At 36.0% G+C, this 24,580-nt stretch overlaps 1 protein-coding gene across 3 annotated transcripts in view; it reads left to right on the top strand.

Moving 5' to 3' along the window:
* Positions 1–24,580, top strand: part of LOC107745098 (integrin alpha-11-like) — a 66,148-nt gene that overhangs the window by 34,751 nt on the left and 6,817 nt on the right. For all 3 annotated transcript variants that reach the window (XM_016558933.1, XM_016558932.1, XM_016558934.1), the window contains 20 exons: positions 71–198; positions 1,984–2,132; positions 2,730–2,874; positions 3,015–3,177; positions 4,465–4,535; positions 8,083–8,227; positions 8,911–9,059; positions 12,531–12,674; positions 14,339–14,542; positions 14,688–14,818; positions 16,231–16,397; positions 17,832–17,971; positions 18,617–18,727; positions 18,874–18,959; positions 19,413–19,611; positions 21,552–21,650; positions 21,933–22,009; positions 22,177–22,260; positions 23,146–23,236; positions 23,378–23,491. In XM_016558933.1, coding sequence (XP_016414419.1) covers positions 71–198; positions 1,984–2,132; positions 2,730–2,874; positions 3,015–3,177; positions 4,465–4,535; positions 8,083–8,227; positions 8,911–9,059; positions 12,531–12,674; positions 14,339–14,542; positions 14,688–14,818; positions 16,231–16,397; positions 17,832–17,971; positions 18,617–18,727; positions 18,874–18,959; positions 19,413–19,611; positions 21,552–21,650; positions 21,933–22,009; positions 22,177–22,260; positions 23,146–23,236; positions 23,378–23,491 — 2,597 coding nt within the window. The remainder of the gene's footprint in view (positions 1–70; positions 199–1,983; positions 2,133–2,729; positions 2,875–3,014; positions 3,178–4,464; positions 4,536–8,082; positions 8,228–8,910; positions 9,060–12,530; positions 12,675–14,338; positions 14,543–14,687; positions 14,819–16,230; positions 16,398–17,831; positions 17,972–18,616; positions 18,728–18,873; positions 18,960–19,412; positions 19,612–21,551; positions 21,651–21,932; positions 22,010–22,176; positions 22,261–23,145; positions 23,237–23,377; positions 23,492–24,580) is intronic.

Genomic DNA, 24,580 nt, shown 5'->3' with positions numbered 1-24,580 from the left:
CATTGATGAAGATTCTTCTCATTAAGTATTGAAGATCACATGCATATTGACAGCAGCAGTTTCTCCACAGGATGCGAGACCTACATGGACATAGTGATTGTGTTAGATGGATCCAACTCCATCTACCCCTGGTACGAGGTTCAAGATTTCCTGATAAATGTGCTGCAGAAGTTTTACATCGGTCCAGGACAGATCCAGGTGCGTCTGAATTACGACCTGGAAAATCAGTTTTGGACTGTTCTGACTTTGATTTATGAAACGCTAGGCTTGTACAATTACAGCACTTACCACTGTACTCCTGAGGATCAGGAACTCGTCAAAACAGTGCAAACTAATGTGATCATTCAAGACAATATACAAAAGTATTAACAGAATATCAATTAACAACATTTAAAACCACTCAGAACACCCTAGCAACTGCATAGCAACAAAAACTACCCAGAACATCCAAGCAATCTCATAACAACCTAAAAACTCCTCAGAACACCCTAGCAACCACATAACAAAACTTACACAGAACATCCTAGCAACCACATAGCAACATACGGAAAACCACTCAAAACACCTTAAACAACATAGCAAGATTTAAAACCACTCAGAATACCCTAGCAACCACATAACAAAACTTACACAGAACATCCTAGCAACCACATAGCAACATACGGAAAACCACTCAAAACACCTTAGAAACAACATAGCAAGATTTAAAACCACTCAGAATACTCTAGAAACCTCATAGCAACAAAAACATCCTAGCAACTGCATAACAACCTAAAAACTCCTCAGCACAACCTAGCAACCACATAGCAACAAAAACTACCCAGAACATCCAAGCAATCTCATAACAACCTAAAAGCTACTCAGAACACCATAGCAACCGCATAGCAACATAAAAACGGCTCTGAACACCCTAGCAACAGCATAGCAACATAAAAACTACTCAGAGCAACCTAGAAACCACATAGCAACATATGAAAAACCACTCAAAACACCTTAGAAACAACATAGCAAGATTTAAAACCACTCAAAATACTCTAGCAACCACATAGCAACAAAAACATCCTAGCAACTGCATAACAACCTAAAAACTCCTCAGAAAAACCTAGCAACCACAGAGCAACATAAAATCTACTCAGAACACCCAAGAAACCGCATAGCAACATAAAAACTACTCAGAACACCATAGCAACCGCATAGCAACATAAAACTACTCTGAACAACCTAGCAACCACATAGCAACATACAATAAAACACTCAAAACACCTTAGAAACAACATAGCAAAATTTTAAACCACTCAGAAAACCCCAGCAACCACATAGCAGAACATCCTAGCAACCTAAAAACTCCTCAGAACAACCTAGCAACCACAGAGCAAAATATGAAAAACCACTCAAAACACCTTAGAAACAACATAGCAAGATTTAAAACCACTCAGAATACCCTAGCAACAAAAACTACCCAGAACATCCTAGCAACCACACAGCAACATAAAAACTACTCGGAACAACCTAGCAACCGCATAGCAACATAAAAACTACCCAGAACAACCTAGCAACTGCATAGCAACATAAAAAACTACTCTGAACACCCTAGTAACCCCATAGCAACATAAAAACTACCCAGAACACCCTAGCAACCGCATAGCAACATAAAAACTACTCAGAACAACCTAGCAACCACATAGCAACATAAAAACTACTCAGAACACCCTAGCAACTACATATCAACAACTCAGAACACCCTAGCAACTGCATAGCAACATTTAAAATCACTCATAACACCCTAGCAACTGCATAGCAACACCCTGCCTACCATGATGCATTGTGGAAATATCTAGAGTTATTTTTAATGATTTATAGAAACATTTTTGTTTGATGCGTTACAGATACTAAGCTGGACAAAAGAATTTGACAAGAATACGACATGTTAAAGCATATAGAAGTTAGCTGTCATCTCACCAGGTGTTGTGTCCTGTTGTCCAGGTAGGGGTGGTCCAGTATGGTGCGAGAGTGGTGAACGAGTTTCGGCTGGATGATTTCCGTACGGTTGAGGAGGTTGTCGAGGCAGCTAAGAATATCGACCAGCGAGGCGGAGAGGAAACACGCACAGCTCTCGCAATCAGTGAGGCTCGGTACAGTGGCGTGTTTGTCTGTCTGCCGTTCACCAACTTATGTGCATCGCTATTTACATTGATTGGAAATAAGGCTAATCTATAGAAGCTTATTTCTGCAATGGAATAAAAAAAATAATTTAAAAATTGCATCATCTCAGAATGTTTTTCTTAGAATTGCGAGTTTATATCTCACAATTGTAAGTTATAAACTCTCAATTGTCAGTTTACATCTAGACTAAACCTCATTTTACAACTCACAATTCTGTTTTTTTTTTTAAGAAGTCCAAATTGTGAGATGTAAACTTGTAATTCTGAGACATAAACTCACAATTGCAAGAAAAAAGGTCAGAATTGCTTATATATATATATATATTTTCTTTCTTTTTTGTATTTTTATATCAATATAGTACAAGATTGTCCTATTTAAATCAATGTGATAAACGAGTTAGGTCAAAAGTAATCTAAAAGTAGTCCGATTATATTACCTAAAATGTGTAGAGTAATGGATTATGTTACAATATTCGTCATGTAATTTGGAATCAGTAACGGACTACAATTTGTAAGTAATCAACCCAGCACTGCATGTACATGTCTATGTATATGTATTTATAACAGAACTCAAGCATTCAAACACGGAGGACGTCCAGACGCCAAGAAAGTCATGATTGTCATCACTGATGGAGAATCGCACGACAGTCCAAACCTTCGGAAAGCCGTGGAGGAAAGTGAGAAGGATAATATCACCTTGTACGGTATTGCGGTGAGTTACTGCCTATTTCCAGTAGAATCCTCCAGATGTGTTCTTCAGGTTTACTTTGCTCCGTCGGTCATGTGACTCAAATTCTTGAGTCGTTTTCGAACAGGTGAACATATAGTTCAGATATTCCAATGCCGTTCCAGGTTCTTGGCTACTATAATCGACGAGGGATCAATCCTGAAGCTTTTCTGAGGGAAATCAAGTTCATCGCCACTGATCCCGAGGAGCACTTCTTCAGCGTCACCGACGAGTCTTCCTTGAAGGATATCGTCGATGCTCTGGGAGAGAAGATCTTCAGCTTGGAGGGTATGACCTTTGAACTCAGTGAATAAATGAGAAACATAATCATAATCCCACGCTTAAACCATATCTAGAGACCAGAATATCACAGAAACCGACCAGAACACCCTAGCAACCGCACAGCAACATTTAAAACCACTCAGAACTCCTTAGCAACCACATAGCAACAAAAAACACTTAGAACACTCTGGAAACCACATAGCTACAAAAAGACCACTCAGAACACCCTAGCAACTGCATAGCAACATAAAAACAACCCAGAAGACCTTAGAAACCACACGTCAACATCTAAAACAACTCCGAATGCCTTAGCAACCGCACAGTAGCATCTAAAACCACTCCAAACAGCCTAGCAACTGCATAGCATCATAAACACCACCCAGAACACCTTAGCAACCATATAGCATCATTAACACCACTCAAAACAACCTAGCAACTGCATAGGAATATGCTAAAACCACTCAGAACACCTTAGCAACCATATAGCAACATAAACACCACTCAGAACACCCCAGCAACTGCATAGCAACATTAAAAAAAACATTCTGAACACCTTAGCAACCACACAGTAACATCTAAAAAACACACCTTAGCAACCACATAACAACCTCTAAAACTACTCAGAGCACCTTAGCAACCACATAACAACCTCTAAAACTACCCAGAACACCGTAGCAACCGCATAGCAACATAAAAAGCACTCAGGACACCTTTGCAACCACATAGCAACCTCTAAAACTACTCAGAACACCCTAGCAACCGCATAGCAACATAAAAACCACTCAGAACACCTTAGCAACCACATAGCAACCTCTAAGACTACTCAGAACACCCTAGCAACCGCATAGCAACATAAAAAGAACACCTTAGCAACCACATAGCAACCTCTGCAACCACATAGCAACCTCTACAACCACTCAGAACACCCTAACAATGGCATAGAAACATAAAGACAACTCAGAACACCTTAGCAACCACATATCAAATCTAAAACCACTTAGAACACCCTAGAAACCGCATAGCAACATAAAAACCACTCACACCACTCTAGAAACCAAATAGCAGCAAAGAACACCTTAAAAAACACGTAGCAATATCTAAAACTACTCAGAATACCCTAACAACCACATAGCAAATTAAAAACCACTCAGAACACCCTAGCAACTGCATAGCAACTGCCTGCTTACCATACACAACACATTAGCATCACTGCAGTAAATTTTGCACAGCAAAACACTAGTTACCACCAAAATCTAGTTTTCTTCGTTTTTTTTTTTCTTCACTTTTCTGCAGGCACCAACCAGAACGGCACGGCCTTTGGTTTGCAGATGTCTCAAGCTGGATTCTCTTCACATATCGTGGAGGTGAGTGCATCTCCATCCGTTCCAAGCAGAAGAAATATAAATATTGATACCAGAGCTAATGTGCGGAGAATTGTATTACGTACTCGGCGAGGTGCATGAAATGCTGTTATTTTGCTCTTTGCACCCTGTGATTGAGTTTGAAGCTCTTCCATTAGCCTGGAGCAGAAACTACGGCATCAGTCAAAATAAAGAGTCATTGAAAGAATGATTTGTTTACCACTCAGTGCCCATGGGAAAACAAACTTGAGGTACCGTACGTACCTTTTAAGGCCCGACAGAAGCATGAAACACCACTCTTTCAATTAAAATAAGGCTTGTTTATGTTTGAAGCTGTTCCACATGCAGTGAGCGGCATGAAAACAGTTCAGACCGTCTTCTGAGGGAAGGACTATTTTTCACGCCTTCCCTCTCGGTTGGAGTAATCCCATGCAGGAGAGGGGTTTGGGGCTCCTTTCGTGTTAAACGAAGGACAACTTATCCAAATAAAAATAAAAAATTTTCATAACTTTCACGGTTGGATTCCAGGAGCTGCTCTTGACAGTGGCAATACGCGATGGGAGATAACGTCTCGGAAAGTTTTTTTTTTTTCATTCTTGACTTCTCCGAGGAAACGAGGTCCAGAGAACACATGGTTTTGTTGAATTAGGCTCCTTGAGCGAGGAACCTCACACAAACACCCTCACACACATGCCCTTGTGTTTTATGTGTACATGTGACTGTATTTGTAAAGGCCTTATTTGCTTGTGGCTGCAAATATTTTTAAAGGAATGACTTGCGTTGTTTTATAAGGAAAAGAGTTCGGCGTTCATCAAGCCTGCAGTAAATAAAAAACCTAATCAGATGGAAATAAAGCGTTTGGAAGTTGGTTTATTAGCTTGGGCCGCTGACACGGACATGGCATACTAGATTTCACTGCTTTTGTGTTGTAAAGACTTAAAGAGCTGCCAGATCTAGAAAAAAACTCATGCACTCCATTCCAAAACCTTGCTGTCAAATGTCTACATTGGTGAAATACATGAAATTGAATAGAATCGAAAACGAAAATGAAATAAAATCTCAAAAGTGACTGTTTCGGATCACTCAAAAGGCCTTGTACGCTATACAAATAGCAATTACAGTCGATTCCAATAGAGTTTGACTTTAGCACACAACGTGATACTTAAAGCACCAAAATCCAAAGAAAACACAAATATTAAGTGAATTTATAATTAACATTTACTTCACATCATCTACATCTCTGAGCCTGCAATGCATTCTGGGATTGACTTTGCCACCAATCTTCAGATTTTGGATAAAAGAAGTATCTTAGAAGGCGGCATAATAGTGCTACCTTTTATATAAAGGCAGGCACCACCTATATATATATATATATACACACACAACAATAAATAAAAAATGACAAAAACAACAAAATTACACACAAAAAAACAACAACAAAAATTAGTACAGTGATTCTAAAATAACAGTATTATTAATATGTGAACATTTTCACCCAAATTCCATCAAAATGCTGATTTATTAGAATACACTTAAATATTTCAAAGTAAAGTAACATTTTGGTTTGTTTTACCTTTAATCTACTCCAAGCATTATCAGTTTTTGTGGTGATGCTCAAAATGCTGAAATGGATCCATGTTCGTGTTCATGTTGATGTCAATAAAATGTAATCACTATTAATTACCCTCTTTACGCTCCAGCAAAATATTAAAGAGCAAAGAAAGAGCGAACAGCCACAATATCCCAACTAACTTTATCTCTGAAACCACTGCCAATTTGTTTAGACATGAATGGTTTTTACTTGTCAGAAACTCGTTATTTACAACTTTGCATCTACCATTTCTAGGTGTGTTTTCCTCAAATAATCCACACAATTTGAGCCATCATTCATTTCTTTAGCACAAAAGTTACTGAAGTTTAAGGGTTTGTTCAGGGGTTTGCCTCTGCAAGCACTGTTAATAAAACGTGAATGGAACAACGCACAGAGTGTATTGGAGAGAGTTTATTGTGCAAATGTGCCATGGAACTCTGTCAAAGTGTCCACGTCGACATTGCATGAGGAAAACTTTGGCAGTGAACGCAGCGAGTTTTAGGCTTCCAGTCAGACTCACAGATGACTGCTGCTCTCGCTCACATGCATCCAGGATATCAAAGCTGGACACTTTTCTGTCCGGTTCATCCCAAAAGGGTGGTCCAGATCCCTGATATGACCACCATTTGTACTGAAAATATCTTTCCTGTGCATTAAACTGCATACTGACCAAGTCTTCCGCTTGGAGAATATGTTTTGTTGTGTAGTAGATATTATTAGTGGTGTTCACCAAGCCAATTGTCATTACAGAGCTGTTCAGTTTACAGTCCAAACGGCACTGTGGTTAATATTAATTCATAAGACTTTCATGATTTGTTCTATACCACATAAATGACCGCAAATGTGAAGCCACTGTGTTTTTTTAAACTTTAAGTTGCTACATGCTTGAGAACTCAGACAACCTCTGTAGCCCCTATATTGCAACTTGTTGGAAATTTGTTCAAAACACGGTTGATTTAAAATTTACATTTGAGGTATGATGCAGTAATGATTAAAAAATGGGCAAAAAAAACAATCAAAAAGGGGAAAATTTAGCTGTTTTTTTTCCAGTAAGCAATCACATAATTGAAATAAATCTGCAATCAAAAAATAAATAGTACAGGAAATACAAACTTAAGAAAAACTATTTTCATCATTTTAATTTTAGTTTTAGTAATTTTGCTTTTTTTAAATGTCCATATTTTATTAACTTATTTTTTATGTACCTCAACATAAACTAAACAAAAATGTGAAATTTTGCCTTGGCAACTAACAGAATTACGTTGAAGTACTAAAATTACTAAAAACAGAAATAATATAAAAAACAAATTAATGACAAAAGGACATAACAAAATAACTAAAATGAAAACTGAATATATAAAAATAAACGCTAATGCAAAATATTAAAAAATACTGTAGATGCATATACATTTCTCTAAAACAACACAATGCAACTCTATAGAAACCCGGTAAAACTATCCAGAACACTTTAGCAACTGCATTGCAATGCCCTGGCAACAACAAACCTACAACTTTCTTGCATTGTGCCATTGAGTTGTGCATGGGTTACTCACTTACTTTAGTTAGTTACACTAGTACTGTACATTCAGTCTGACTAGCAGAACTGGAATAGGACTACAGTATGACTGGGAGTTGTGTATAGTGGTGGTATTGGTCAGGAATGGGCAGTTCATTATGAGTTTGAATGCTAAGTCCCAGATGTTAATGCAGTGCAGAGTTTTGGCAGGAGCTCTAGGATCGGCGCGGGAGAGGTTTGGCAAAACTCTCTGTTTGCATTCTCTATACCACTGAAGTCGCTGCCAGGCCGTTTGTCATGATCCCATAACACTCATTGAGTCCTCACTGCATGAACCCAGAACTCTGATGCAACACCGTGTGTGCATTTCCCTTTCAAAAACGTACACTGGTTTATGGTAAAAGTAAATGAAAAAACTAAAGATGCAAACCATTCTTTCAAAGGACGGGATTCTGCTTGGTGCCGTCGGGGCGTATGATTGGAACGGAGCTGTTCTTATGGAGACCCGTCATGGTAAAGTCATCCCAGCCAAGTCCTCTTACATGAAAGAGTTCCCAGAGGAACTGAAGAACCACGGAGCGTATCTGGGTAAGAAAATGAAACCTAATCAAGATCTGATTCCATGACTGACAAAAATGAATAGCCTACTGACCCTCGAGTTCAAAAACGACTGACTGAAACTAAAAGAAATGGTTAAGAATGTTCACTCTATTCTTTACCAGTTTAATTTATGCATGCATATATTAAAACTCACCAAATTAAGATGCATTGCACCAGATTGGATTGGATTGGTTTTTGCATGCATTAAAATCAAAAATGACCTGCTAACTTTGAATAGACGGAAGCATTAGGTACGTAAAGGAACATGTTCAATTAGGGCTGGACAATAATTCAATATCAATATGTTCTATATTTCAGATAAATAGTGTTCATATCGATATCGGAATTATATCGTATCGACCGAAATTAAGAAATATATCGTGATATCAATTTTGGCCATATCGTCCAGCCCTATGTTCAATGAATAAAGACATAAATTTCAGTCTGTTTCTCACTCAAGTTATCATAGGTATGGACCAATTTTGAGGCATTTAAGGCTACTTAACTAGCTTAACTGGAAACCAAACTAGTATGGAAATACATGCAAGTCTCATAACTAGTCTAATCTTGAAAACTATATTAATGCTTCTTTGAATTGTGCATTTTCTCCAAGCCAGCAGGCAATATTTATCATATTTATGTATAATGTATAATTTTACGCTTGTTTCTAGGGTACATGGTGTCATCGGTGGTCTCGGCTCAACATGGTCAGCTGTATGTCGCTGGAGCCCCTCGATTTAACCACACGGGGAAGGTCATCATCTTCACGCTGACCAACAGCGGCAACCTCACCATACTGTACTCGCTCTACGGACAGCAGGTAAAACACTTCCATGTTTTAAAGAACTACTGTATGTGGTACTACAAAGTACTTCCAAGAATACCATGGTACGAACCGTGGCAGTGCTCAACAATGAGGCTTACTACAAATTAAAAGCCTTATAACTGTTTTTTTTTGCAAAGAAACAAAGAAATAAGTATCTGCCAAGCATTGCCAAGATTTCTAGTGTGCACACTTGAGACACTACAATAAATTGGCGATGGTGCAAGATGGCCAAGATGTACCTTTTCTACAAAATACAAGATTTAAAACTCTACTTCTACAAAATGATTAATAAAGTATGTGCTACATGTGTTTTGCTTTTTTATGTTTTTTAAGACCAGGTAAAGAAAATGTAAGGAATAAATTGAAGGGAACACAATACGTCAATATATTATTTACATTTTAATGTCTACTGAGCATACAATGCATTGTATTAGCAACAATTCTTGAATATACAAGTTTGAAAATACAACTTCCAACCTATCTCCATTAAAATAAATAAATAAATAATAAATCTCTAAAATATATGGAAATTACATTTACTGTACCTTCTGATCACACTGCAAAAAACTGATTTACTTCCTCAGTATTTTAGTCATATTCCAGTGCAAATATCTAAAATATTCTTAAATCAAGATATATTTACTTAAGCAAAATGATATAGGTTAAAAAGTCTTGTTTTCTGAGAAATGTATCAAAATGAAGCGAGTTTCTGAATAAAGACAAATTTCTGGGTCAAAGATGAGACACATTTTGGTGACTGCATTCAATTAAATTTACATAAGTGATAGCATATTCATAGAAAGCATATTAAATGAAAGTAAAGTGTCTACTTTAATGTTTCAAATAAAACATCAAATAATGTTCCGTCTTCATTCAGAGTAACAGTGTAAAAATGAAACAACATACTTATTCTGACCTGTACTTATTAAAATATTTATAAAAGAATAAGTGATCATACTAAATTTTATTATATTTTAAATGACTAAACACTTCTTGCTGACAAATGGGTAAAACCTAGTGTTTTGAAGAATAGTGATTTAAAATGACAATTAATTAGTTTTTGCACTGTGATCCTTAAATAATCTTTTAGTCTTTTAATGTCATCTAATGATTCTTGTTCTAAATATGCCTGACAAGATTGTTTGGCATACAAACTTTTTTTTCTCCGCAGTGCATATAACATTTAATACTGTAAAATATAATAACTGTAAATTTAATAATAAATTTAAGATTTCTACACCTACATAAGACTTTTTTAAGACCCACACAAGAGCCCACGAGTCAGTGCAAAAATATGTTCTTCTCCATCATTTGATAAATCACTCCTGCCATTATCAGAACAAAACATCCACATTTGCCTCTTTTAAACACAAAATTCCATTTATGGCCTGCTTTCCACGGATGGTAAATTGCACCATGGAAATAGTGGTCTTGTCAATGATCTTTAATAGGACTAATTTACATGAAATAGTGCATGTAAAAGTGCCGCAGCTGTTCAGTGAGTGTTGTAGTGTGCCTAAAAGGTGAATGTTTCCCCTGACTGCTTCTTTAATCCATCTGTCTGCATTTTTCCATCATACCTTCTCTCTCTCAAACAGTGGCGTGTTTGATTAGAGAGGCACATCAGTAGATTAATGCGGACCATGTGTGCGGACAGGAGACGGCGTGTGAAGGTCTAGACTCAGTCACCCGCTCCAGATGGGCAGGCGTCTCTGCGGCCCATGTGCATCTCATCTGTGTGTGTGTGTGTGTGTGCATGGCCTACAGTGAATGCACACAATAAACACTTACTGCTTCAAACGCTGCCAGTCGCTGAGCACAACATTCATTTAGCCATCAACCTGTTATGCACCAGACTGTGTGTGTGTGTTTGTGTGTGTGTGTGCGCGTGTTTGTGTGTGTGTGCGCGTGTGTTTGTTTGTGTGTGTGTGTGCGCGTGTGTGTGTGTAAGTTCTGTCTGTCTGTGTGTGTGTGTGTGTGTGTGTGTGTGTGTGTCTGTGTGAGAGCCCTCAGGTAAGCACTTAGACAGGAATGTGATAAAGTGCGTCTCCTGTTTTCTGGTGTTTGTAAAGCCAGCAGGAACTGTCAGGGTTGAAATGCAAGTTCAGAAGAACGGAAGAACCTGCCGCACAATGTGTCTTCCATCACTGATGCAATAGAAAAACAGGCTATAAATTAAAATTAAAATGTCAAGTTTTACTAAACTTGAAACTAAAGTTCAAGTCAATGTTTATTTGTCCATTTTACAGTAAAATTAAAATGTATGACTCTGCAAAACCATTACGAAAAATTTACAACAACTGCAAACAACTAATGAATTGTGATTTTTATTTCAAAATGTTGTCTATTATGATGCATAAATCTCAATTTTAACAATAAAAAGTAATATACAGGCAGTGATGTGCAACAACAATAATGTGAATAGTTCTGATCTACTGTCTTAACATATATATATATATATATATATATATATACAGGGCTGTACAGTTTGTGCTCTGTATGGAACATCAGTGCCTGTTTAAGTGATGAACTCCATTACTTGTGTTTGTTTTCAGACATGATAACAGACGTTTTATACTTGTGCTACAACTTTTTGGCCTGTGCTACAAAACTTTCAACCTCTGTAGCACCAGTGCTATGTGAAAAAAAAGTTAACGTACAGCCCTGTATATATAACATAGCCTAATTTATTCTTAATCATTATATGTTTAGTTTCTATTAATTTTGAAGGCTATATGTTTAATGTTTTTTATTTGCAAATCTCATTGTATTTATTTGTGAATTTAATTCATGTTTTTATTTATTTGTGGATCTCATTCTATTTATTTGTCAATATGTTTCATTTTTGTTAATCTCTTTACATTTATTTGTGGATCATAATCTATTTATTTGGAATTATGCAACAATTCTATCTCCATACTCTACTTTCGGCAACTACCCTGATAGCACACGTACATCACGGAGACGTCTATTTGACGTCTGCATTTCATCTGCAAGACCTTTTTTTTTTTTTAGAGTGTTTGCTCATCTGCTATACGTCTATAGGACGTTTCCTATCAGATGTCAAATAGACGTTTAGAAGATGTCTTTAAGATGTTTATGATGTAAAACGGACATCTTAAAGCCGTCTATCAGATGTTTGTACACAGCAGATGCTTTCCAGATGAAGCGATCTTAAACAGACATCTTGCAGACGTACCTGTGCTATCTGGGTAGCGTCAAGTTTCTCAGACAGTAAATCGGTGGAAAATCGGGGCAAAAATCATGTAGTGTATTCAGACTTAAGTAATGATAAAATGGGTGAGAAAATCCCTCAAATGTATTAACATAGATTTGAGGTGGACTTGGGACAGTACACAACCACTTAGCAATCATTAGTACAACCTAGAAACCAGCCAAAAGAGTTACATACACTATGGCCTATGCAGATCTCAAATGCTAACAGAGTGTTTTGGTGAATTGTAGATCGGCTCATATTATGGAAGTCAGCTGGCACCGATTGATCTGGACTACGATGGATTGACGGATCTTTTACTTGTCGGAGCTCCCATGTACTTCTACAAAGGGTGGGAGAAAGGCCGAGTTCACATCTACACCATCAACTTACAGGTGACAACGTCCTAAACACAACACCATAATGCTTTCTCAAAGAATACGTGTTCATATTCACAGAAAGACTTGGATACTACTATTCACACCGATTGTTTACGCAACTCTCCCTGAATCTACAGCGCCACAGCTAAATTAATTCTAGATATTTGTATTACCTGAGTGGTGAGTTTGAAGGTTGGATTGAACATGATTAAGTAAAAACAACGTGTATTGAGTTGTACTCCCGGACTGCAGGTAAAAAACAAAGATACCGCAGAAAAACTGACAAATGAAACGGTTTCTTTGGTGAATCAAAAGCCTATAGCGCAACGAGCCGAGTCCGATTCGCGGGCAAATGACTCTTCCGAGCTGGTTCTTTTCAGTGGCGATGCGTCCGAAATCGCGTTCTGTCTGAGTTGGTTCTACATTTGAATTTGAATTTACTGGTTCTTTTCAGTGGCGATGCGTCCGAAATCGCGTACTGTCTGAGTTGGTTCTACATTTGAATTTGAATTTACTTCAGGGCCGTTAAAACAGTACGTTCTATGGGTAGACGTGTCACTCGTATAGTTTTGAACGGGGGAAAATGCAACGCTCAATATCGAAGGAAGCCCCGCCTTCTGAAGAAAAGAGCCAATCGCTAATCGGTAAAGTCATCGCGTCACTGCAGCTGCCGTTAGAAGTCGCGGTTGCTATAGAAACGCTCGCTTAGGACTGCGCATGCGCTCTGAAAAATAATCTTTTTTGAAGCTATTTGAGCAAAAGAAACAACATCTATGAGACCGTTGTTGTCAGATTTCATTGTCGATTTCAAATATGAAATTTAATCGTAAGCTTGGCGAGCAGTTTTGTAGAATTTGATGTTTCGCCATTCAAAGAAATAGGAGCTGCACTTGCATCAACACCGCTTGTTTACGCACCTTTCACTGAATCTGCAGCGTCACAGCAAAATAAATAATATATATTTTTGTTAACTGAGTGGTGAGCTTGTTGGCTGAATTCAGTCAGATTAGGTAAAAAGATCGTGTATCGAGTTGTGCATGTAAAAACAAACATAAGCACGCGACTGTAGTCCGATTCATTAGAAAATGACTTTTGAACCGGTTCCTTTTGAATCAAAACCCTACAGCGCAACGAGCCGAGTCCGATTCGCCAGCAAATGATTCGTATGAGCCATTCTTGTCAGTGATTCATTACTAAAGCTCGACCAGTGTATGTTTCACAAACGAATGATTCTTATGATCCAAATTATTAACTGGTTTAACAGAACACAGCGCGACTAGTTTCATTTGTTTCACAAACGAATGCTTCTTATGAGTTTATTCTTTTAATGAGTCGTTCAAAAGACCCAGGAATTACTAGTTTTAACAGTGAGTTTGAATCAGTGAACGAATCCTTCACTGAATCAACTCCGACTACTGAACAGCGTCTGTTGTTCAATTACTGTCATCGTACACTATAATTGCCGTTCATTTAGCTAGTGTTTGAAATATTATACTATATTATATATAGCTGATTATCAACTAATTATTTTATCAAAAATATGAACTTCATCCAAATGTCTGAGATTGTATGGATGCCACTTACTACATTATGAGGTCATGTGACAACATTGTAGCATAATTCAGGCTAGTATACTAGTATTCAATTCTGAATTAATATTTTCTCTGTATATTCCACAGGGCTCTTTTATACCAGATGGGACTCTTGGACCATCAGAAAACAGCCATGATTCTCGGTTTGGTGCGGCCATGTCCACCCTTCCGGACTTGAATGGTGACGGCTTCACTGAGCTAGTTGTGGGTGCACCACTGGAGGACAATCACAGAGGAGCCATCTACCTCTTCTACGGCAAACAAAACAGCATCCAACACAAATACAAACAGGTAAGACTCGCGCAGCTGAGAGTCACTGATATTTAATAAACATTGCTCAACGGCATTCCAGTCGAGGCAAAATACAGGATATAATAACAGGTATGATATTTTGCACCTTATTTCTTCATTTTTAATTCTTGTCGCTCTATCTCAGAGAATAGCCGCTGGTGACATCTCTCCAGGTCTGCGTTATTTTGGCCGCAGTGTTCATGGGATGATGGATGTGAATGGAGATGCGCTCATAGATCTGTCCGTGGGCTCTTTAGGGGCCGCGGTTCTGCTTTGGTGAGTTCACACTACTTCACATGGGGCAGGTGAACCAATAGCTCAACCTGGTGCCCGTTTCCAGAGCTGTGTCTCGCAGGGTTATTATAGTTAACTAAAACTAAAACCATAAAAAACTTGAAATAAAATAAACAAACTAAAAAAAAAAACATGAATTTTATTAAACCTGGTGCCCGTTTCCAGAGCTGTGTCTCGCAGGGTTATTATAGTTAACTAAAACTAAAACCATAAAAAACTTGAAATAAAATAAACTTAAACTGAAATAATTATTTTTTTTTTTAACATGAATTTTATTATTATTTCAGCTAGTTGCCAAGGCAACATTTTTCATTTTCATTTAGTTTAACCTGATACTAAGATTGTACTAAAATAACTAAAACTAAAACTGAACTAAAAAGTAATAAAAACTATATAGACAGACATATAAGAAAAAAACAAATTAAATTAAATTAAAAATTAAAATAAAAATGACAAATACACAACAGAATTACTTAAACTTTAACTAAAATGAAAACAGAAAATCTAAAAAAAAATATTAATATTGTTTTAAGATGAATAAAAAAAATCAGAATTAAAAAAATAACAATATCTCAAAGATACTAAAATAACACTGAGCCATCATCCCTTGTGAAAATAAAAAATAAATAAAATACTGTCTGAAGTATTATTAAAATACACTATAACTCCATAAATATTCAAATGGACAGTTTTAATATGACATAAATGGATGTGGATGTATCACAGTGTTATTTTAGTATCACTGATATACTAATTATAGTTTTTATTAATATTTCGAATTACTTTTTATATATTTTCCACTTTCATTTGAATTTTAGTTAAAGTTTTAGTCATTTTGTTGTGCGTTTTTGTCATTTCTTTTTTTTTTTTAAAGTATGTTTATTTCGTTTTTATAGATTTTTATTTCAGTTTTAGTTATTTTATTACATCAAGTTAAACAAAATGAAAATGAGAAATGTTGCCATGGCAACTAGCTGAAATAAAATGTTTTTTTTAATATATATTTTGTTTTTGTTTAGATATTTACTTATATCTTAATTTCACTTCACTTTTTAAAAATGATTTAAGTTTTAGTTACTGATAATAATCCCAAATGATCCCATAATATCTTTAATACTGTATCGTAATTGTTTTATGGACAGCAATGTGATTAGATGGAGAAATATAAACAAAAATAAAAGTCTCTTGCTTCTAAAAAAACACCAATGTAATCTCAACATGAACTTGAATATTTCTAATCAAATTCTCCCAAGATCAAAAGATCTTTAGTTCTATATTTTTAACATATGCTAACATTGTTTCATCTCTGCCAGTTTTTTATTTCTCGTTTGGGAAAACGAATCATAATGCAATTCTCCCGAGGCAGTTTTATAACTTCCTGTGTTTTCAAACAGGTCTCGCAGTGTTGTCCGCGTGGGGATCAGCATTCATTTTGAGCCTTCAAAAATCAATGTTTTTAATAAAGACTGCACTCGAGGAGGTCGAGAAGTGTCGTGTATGTTGGCCACAGTTTGCCTGAACGTCACGGCGCGGACACCGATGACGGATCCAAAAACAGTCGGTATGTAACTGGGCTCTATTGGCGAACTCAATAATGACTGACCAATCGGATGGCTGAATGATAAATGCACATTTGTTGTATTTTCCAGCGTCCTGTGCCTGTGAGTAATATCTTTCAGATGTTCGCTCGAAAGGTCACTCCTTCATATTAGAACAGTTTTTCCTAATGCAAAGAGAAAACACTTTAACCCCAGCATTTAGAGCGAGAGGAGCCCGTGGAAACCATCATAAAACTGTGTCAGGCATCCCCTAGATCTCCCATCTGGAACATATAAGATCAGGACAGAACATAAACCTGTCTGAGAGTCACAAACAGACATAATATTCACCTTTTATCAAACGCTGGCCTTATTTTTAGTCTGCATTGATGTCTAGTTCATCCAGAAATTAAAAGTCTGTCATTATTGTTCCGATTTCTTTAGTAGAACGCAAAAGGAGATGCTTAGTAGAATGTCTCTTAAAAAATATCCAATTAAGAAGTGTTTAAAACATACGTGCACAGTTCAGCTGAATGATACATTTATCCTCTTTAACTTTATGTTGTTAAACTGAATGTACAAAGCAAACTGTTAGCTGAAATATGCACAACATGAACACAACGTTGAAATGTGCGGTTTATCTGTCAGTCAGATGTGCATGAACTGAGTTCTTATTGAACTGTCAGCAACTGAACTGCAGTGTCAAACTATTTCAAATATAATTAATTAAGCTACAAACTCGATCATAATGCAATGTTTTCATCTAACATGTGTTATGAGCTGCAGCTCGTCATATTAATGGAGTGTTTCAGTAGTTAGCAGTAAAAACATTCGTAGATTTGTGTTGGATGTTATCTTTGGAATGGAAATATGGATATTTTATTTGTAAACATCATACTTTTTTTCGCTTATTTCTGTTAATGTTATAAAACTAGCGAGTTTAGCCAGTAGTAGTGCTGACAGTGCCGTGTAAACATGACTGAAGACGACAAAAGAGGAACAGACGAACCGATTCAATTGAGTGAGTCATTTACGCTGGAACCGATTCAATTGAGTGAATCATTTACGCTGGAACCGCTCCGATTGATTCAAACTCGTGACTTTGATCATTCAGCTCACGCGATTCACTAGAAGAAGAAAAAAACAGTTCTGAATCTCGCAATTCTGACTTGATTTCTCACAATTGCAACTAAGTTTATATCTCACAATTCTGAGAAAAAAAAGTCTGAATTGCGAGTTTGTATTACGGGCTGAATCAAGCAAAGCAGTGCCTCACCAGTAAAGTTTAAATGCATGACTATTGTAATGGAGGTAAAGACGATTACAGCTTTATTTTTAAGAGTGTGAGTTGCATTATGAACCGTATTTGCTCTTGTACAATAACTATATATTGGATAATGGGAGCATAAACAGAGATGCTGCTGTTGTTGACACTGAGATGTTGTTTTTCTGTTCAGCGCTGAGGTACAGCTTTGGTTTGGAGGAGAGCAGATATTTCCCCAGAGTCGTGTTTGACAGCACTGAAGACTTGCAGCCCAGAGACATCACCCTGCGGCCGGACTCAGATTACTGCCTGCAAGTGCACTTCCACGTCCATGTGAGCCGCTTTCTGTGCATGTGTTCACATTGCAGTCGCTTCTATACGTTTCAGCTCCATTTTTATGAATCTAGCAGCTACACTGACATCTACAAGTTTGGGGTCTGAAAGATTTTTATTTTATTTTTGCAAGAAATTACTACTTTTATTCAGCAAGGATGCATTACATTGATTAAAATGTACAGTATCTTACTGAAATTACAATAAATATAGTTAAAATCAAATGTGCCATATAACACATTAATCTGATCAGATATCTGATCTCATGGCTGTTTAAGAAAAAATATAATTTTTATTTTTATTATTATTGTTGTTATTATTGGTTATTAAGTGGTCTTTGTCTGCTTTAAGTAAAGTAACAAGTTAACAATGGCAAGATATGAGACTTATAATACATTATAACTATGGGAAATATAATGCATTGTAAGTTAAGTGAATGCATTGTGTTCATTATGTGTTATAAATCATTAAAGCTATAACCACAAATAAGTAAATATTATGATGCAGTAAAACTGTTGTTATGATTACTCATATTATAAGGTTTTTTATAATACATTATGCATTCATTATAATGCCTTAAGAATACTCTTAAATACGGGCTTCATAGAAAGTGTTACCATGGTCTCTTACTGTTTGTTCACACAGGAAGTGACCGACTACACACGACCCCTGATCTTCACTGTTAACATCGGCCTGCAGAGCGCAGATGAAGGGCCGGTGCTGGACGACGGGTGGCCCACCAGTCTGCAGTCAGAGGTCACACACACACTCACACACTCACACACAGACACTCACACACACACACTCACACACACACACTCACACACACACACACACACACACACAGAGATTGATAACACTTTTGTCTTGCATGCTTCCAAATGCCGTTTCTTTCTCTCCAGCTTCCGTTCTGGAACGGTTGTGATAATGACGATCAGTGCGTTCCCAACCTCGTCCTGCAGAGCAGCTCTGATCTATTAGACCGCAGGTTTGTCCTCAAACACACTCTTTTGCTCTTCCTCACACCTCAGTCTTTATGCAGGGCTTCTGCTGGCCTTACATTTTACTTACTTAGTATTTTTGTGTTGTTTAGTAAACATTCTTGAATCAAGATGCGTTTACTTGAGAAGCAAAATAATTTAATGTATTAAAGGGTTAGTTCACCCAAAAATGAAAATTAGTCCATAAATTACTCACCCTCAAGTCATCCTAGGTGTATATGACTTTATTCTTTCAGACGAATCCAGTCGGAGTTATATTAAAAATTGTCTTTGATCTTTCAAGCTGTTTAATGGCACTCAGCGGGTGTTGCATGCATCAGTCCAAAAGAAGTGAAATAAAAAGCGCCCATAATCTAGCTTACCTTCAATATTTTCTTTACTTGGTCTTAAACGAGTCTTAAATTTTCCTTGATGAAACCCGTAGTTTCTGTGTGTTTCAGGCAGTTCTGTGGGCGACGCGAGCGCTCCTCGTGGCCGGTGTGTGTGCATCAGAGGACAAGCGGCGAGCGTTTGGTGGAGGCCAGCCGGAGGAAAGTTCTGGTGGAGACGCGTTTGGAGAACCAAGGAGAAAACTCATACGGCACGATCCTGCACATCACGCATTCTCCAAACCTCCAGTTCTCCAGTCTGGTGCTGAAGGTCTGCTCGATCTGAGTCTCGGCCCGGGCTTCACCTGTATTTATGAGGGTTTAGAGCATTAAAGAAGGAACGGAAGGGTTGCTGATAAACAGGCCAAGAGTGGAAGGGAAACTATGAGTCAGTGTGTGTGGATCTGATCCAAAGACTAGTGACTTCATAGACAGCATCCTAATCTCAGTGGAGCCTGACAAGTGGCTAAGCAACACAAACAGCCTCAGAAGAAACATTATTCAACCAGGGCTTAAAAGGATTTTAATTAAAACCAAATGTGTCCCTGGAGCACAAAAGCAGTCTTAAGTCGCTGGGGTATATTTGTAGCAATAGCCAACAATACATTGTATGGGTCAAAATTATTGATTTTTCTTTTATGCCAAAAACCATTAGGATATTAAGTAAAGACCATGTTCCATGAAGATATTTAGTAAATTTCCTACCGTAAATATATCAAAGCTTAATTTTTGATTAGTAATATGCATTGCTAAGAACTTCATTTGAACAACTTTAAAGATGATTTTCTCAATATTTAGATTTTTTTGCACCCTCAGATTCCAGATTTTCAAATAGTTGTATCTCAGCCAAATATTGTCCTATCCTAACAAACCATACATCAATGGAAAGCTTATTTATTCAGCTTTCAGATGATGCATACATCTCAATTTTGAAAAATTTACCCTTATGACTGGTTTTGTGCTCCAGGGTCACAAATAAGCTTTAAAATAAGCTAAAACAGCTAAAAATCGAGATGTAAACTGAATTCATAATCCTTATTTAATTTGTTTCCTTAACAACTGCCATTTTTCAAGAGTGATTTCTAGACATGGAAAAGTCATGGAAATTAATATGATCTTATGGAAATTTTTTATATACATTTCTTAATAAATTGATATTTTGTTCTAAAATAATTGATCAAATTGAAATTTCTATTTGATAAAAATAATTACAACATAAAAAAAAAAAAATGTATTAAAAATATTTTTAAAAATAATTACAATTTAAATCCTGTAATCACAAATGACTAGAAACGTCATGTAAATTCACTGGTAATTTAAATTTAAAAATGTAAAAAAAAAAAAAATCAAGACGTAAACTAAAATCATATTTCTTATTTAATTTGTTTCCTTAACAACGGCCGTTTTTCAGGTGTGATTTGATTTCTAGACATAGAGAAGTCATGTAAATTTTTTAAATATACTTTTTAATAAATGTTATTCTAAAATGATTTTTTTATACAAATAATTACAACATTTAAAAAAAATTATAATTATAAAGATTTTTAAAAATCATTAAAAATTAAATCCTGACTAAAAAATGTCATGTAAGTTCACTGGTAATTTAAATGTAAAAATGTAAAAAAATAAATCGAGACGTAAACTGAAATCATATTTCTTATTTGAATCGATTCCCTTAACAACGGTCGTTTTTATTTAATAACCAGGGTTCCCATGATCTTGGATAACCTGGATATGTGAGGAACTGAAGTGTGAAATTCTAAACCTGGAAAAGTCATGCAAATTAATAAAATCTTCATGGGAAAAGTCATGTTAAGCTCTAAAACACTGTATTTTATCGAATAGAAATAATATTAATAATTAATGCATGAAAAATAAATCAAATTAATTAAAATATATTTTTTAAATAAACCCGTAATCACAAACAAAATAAGTGTGAAACACTGAAAAAACAGTTAGCGGCCACTGATGCATGTTTACATTGATCAACAATTTATTACAGATGAAATATGCCGTCTTCAGACATATGTGGACTGTATGTTGAAGTGTTCAATGTTATGCAAATAAAACACTTGTAAAGTCAATATATTTACTACTAAAATCACTTTTTGTCCATTCAGTGATTTACTCGATAACGTCTCGAATGATCTTCATTTGTGGGCTTTTCTCAGCAAGAATGCATTGGTTTGAAACTGATTTTTTTTTTTTCAGGCACCTTCAGACATTGCGATCGAGTGCCCGAACTCTGATGATACGAGTCTCTACCGAACCTGCAACGTCAGCGCGCCGTTCATGAGGTCACATGCTCAGGTGCACATGCACTAGTCTGAATGCTACTGATCGTTCTAGTGGTAGCTGCATGGTTTAGTGATGGTATCAGATGGTAATGTTATACACCCTGATACTCAATTAACATATGCATATGGCATGATGATATTGACAAAAGCGAAGTTATTTTCCTTGTAGCATTTCCAAAAGCATGTTTTGGTTCATTACCACCGAACAGAAGAACAGTGTGTCCTTTAGTTGCGTTTTGTGTTCTGTTTGGCTTCTCTGTTGTCTTTGTTTGAACGTTTCGTTTGGTTTCTCCAGGTGTATTTTCGACTGGAGTTTGAGTTCAGCAGATCTGTCTTCTTGAACTTCGTCCAGGTCACGCTGAAGGTCTCCAGGTGAGGTCGTGACCTTTGAACTGACGAGAATCTCATCTCAGGATACATTTATTTTTTATTGATGCATAAAAGGAATGTAGATGAACTGTGTAGATGTAGATGTATTTATTTATTTAGTCATTTGCGTTTGATCGTTTTGTGAGATTAATCTATTTGTTTCATTGCAGTGAAGGTGAAGAAATGTCTCCAGAGGACAACATCAATGACATTTATCATAATCTGAAATATGAGGCTGATATTCTCTTCACAAGGTAACACGGTAGCATGAAACTCTCAAAGAAATGTCCAAAAATCATGTGTTTATATTATGTTATATTATACTGTGTGTATTGTATTATATTAATTATAATATATAATTATCATCATTATTTTAATGTGAAAAAATTATATATATTTTTTTAATCTGGGTTATTATAGTAAACTAAAACCATAAAAAACGTACTTGAAATAAATAAACTTAATTTTAATAAAATAAAATTTTACACTTTTAATATGTCATAAATTGATTTTTGTTGTAAATATGCCTGACAAGATTGTTACACTGAATGACATTTTAGTGGCTCTCTTCTGTAAATCAGGGGAAAATGTATGATGTTTATTTTTTGCTCAGAAAAACAAAAACAAAATTGCAATTAAATTAAACAGAAAACGTTTTACTTTTTTTTTGGGGGGGGACGACAACAACAATTTAAAGTAGTATCACACTTATTGTTTTTATGCTTAAACCCTTTTTCGTCTTTGACCCATGTATGTATGTATGTATAAATTGATGCACTAAAATAACTATAACTGAAATAAAATTGCCAACATTTAAAAAATTCAAAAAAGTTTATTTAAACGAAAATGAAAACAGAAAATATAAAAACTAAAACTAAATCAAAATTTTAATAAACCTTCTTTATGACTTAAACCTTCAGTCTATTAAAAGTTTTAATAAAAAATCTGTATGGTCCAAAAACAGGACAAAATGAGGAATCTTATTTTAATTGCGTTCTTATTTTCTTCCGAGTTTGAGCGTGAAATATGACACAGACATGTTCTTGGCAGGTTTTTTGAGATTCACCCAGAAATATCTTTTAAAGCTAATCAGTGATTATTTAATATTGAATCATTCACACTGTGAGTCTTTCGTTCAGAGGGTCCAGCCCGTCGCGTTTTGAGATCAAACCTGAGCTTGATCAGAGCCTCAGTGTTGGGACCGGACCGCCCTTCAACCTCTCTTATCAGGCGAGCTCCTCATATTCAAAAATAATAGTTTTAAATAATATTCTTCAGAGCGAATCAGAGCACATACGCTGTGCATTTGAACAAAATAAATATTGTCTTTGGACGACCGAGATGTTTCTCCTGAAACAATTTGTTCTGCAGATCCAAAATCTGGGCATGTTTCCCGTATCTGAGCTTCTCTTCACGCTAAACATCTTCGCTGTGACCAGAAACGCAAACACTCTCCTGCGCCTCTCAGACTTGGGTATCGATCAGGTATGTCTACAGATTTTCCAATCAATATATTTCAGCCCCAAACAGTTGGTCTGAAACTGAACATTGTGTAATTATTGTTGTAAACGACTCCTTTAAGTGCTTCCAGAGCTTGTTATTTTGCATGTTTCATAATGCAAGTGATCTGTTTATCCAGTTTATTTGAGTTGGCACAGCTTGAGCTCAATCAGTAGTTGTGTTTTAGTGAGTGCTGTTCTTGTGTAAATCCTCATATGTGACCCTGGAGCACAAAACCAGTCATAAGGGTAAATTTTTTGAAATTGAGGTTTATACATCATCTGAACGCTGAGGGTGCAAAAAAATCAAAATACTGAGAAAATCATCTTTAAAGTTGTCCAAATGAAGTTCTTAGCAATGCATATTACTAATCAATAATTAAGTTTTGATATATTTACGGTAGGAAATTTACAAAATATCTTGATGGAACATGATCTTTACTTAATACCCTAATGATTTTTGGCATAAAAGAAAAATGTATAATTTTGACCCATACAATGTATTGTTGGCTATTGCTACAAATATACCCCAGCGACTTAACACTGCTTTTGTGCTCCAGGGTCACAAATGCTTTATTATCAAGAATGACTTGTGGCGTGTGTTTAAAGGGACAGTTCACCCAGAAATGAACATTTGCTGTTAATTTACTCACCCTCAGGCCATCCAAGATTTTTCTTCAGTAGAACAGTAAAGAAGATTTTTATCAGCTGTCTCGTTTTTGAGAATAAAAATAGCATATCAAGGAACACAAAATTAATACTCATGGCTCCTGATGTGTTACCCCTTACCAAAAAATAGTATACTTCAGGTCTATTTTATTAAGTATACTTAAGTAAAGTTGAAGTATATTTTTAAATATACTTTATGTAGTAAGTATACAAATATCAGTGTACTAGTAGTATACTTGTAAGTGTACTATTTCAATACTCCTTGGGACTCAATTGGCCCACTTTCTAGTATATAAAAGTATACTTTAAGTATAACAGTAGTAAACGTTGAGTACACAACTAGTTTACATCAAAAATTTTAGCTTGTACTGCAACTACACTAAAAGTGAACTTATATGAATACTGA

Source organism: Sinocyclocheilus rhinocerous, unplaced genomic scaffold (genome assembly GCF_001515625.1).
Source record: "Sinocyclocheilus rhinocerous isolate Xijiao unplaced genomic scaffold, SAMN03320098_v1.1 scaffold2966, whole genome shotgun sequence".
Classification (NCBI taxonomy): Eukaryota; Metazoa; Chordata; class Actinopteri; order Cypriniformes; family Cyprinidae; genus Sinocyclocheilus; species Sinocyclocheilus rhinocerous.
Note: the sequence above shows the minus strand (reverse complement) of the source record. Positions and strands in the feature narration are given on the sequence as shown.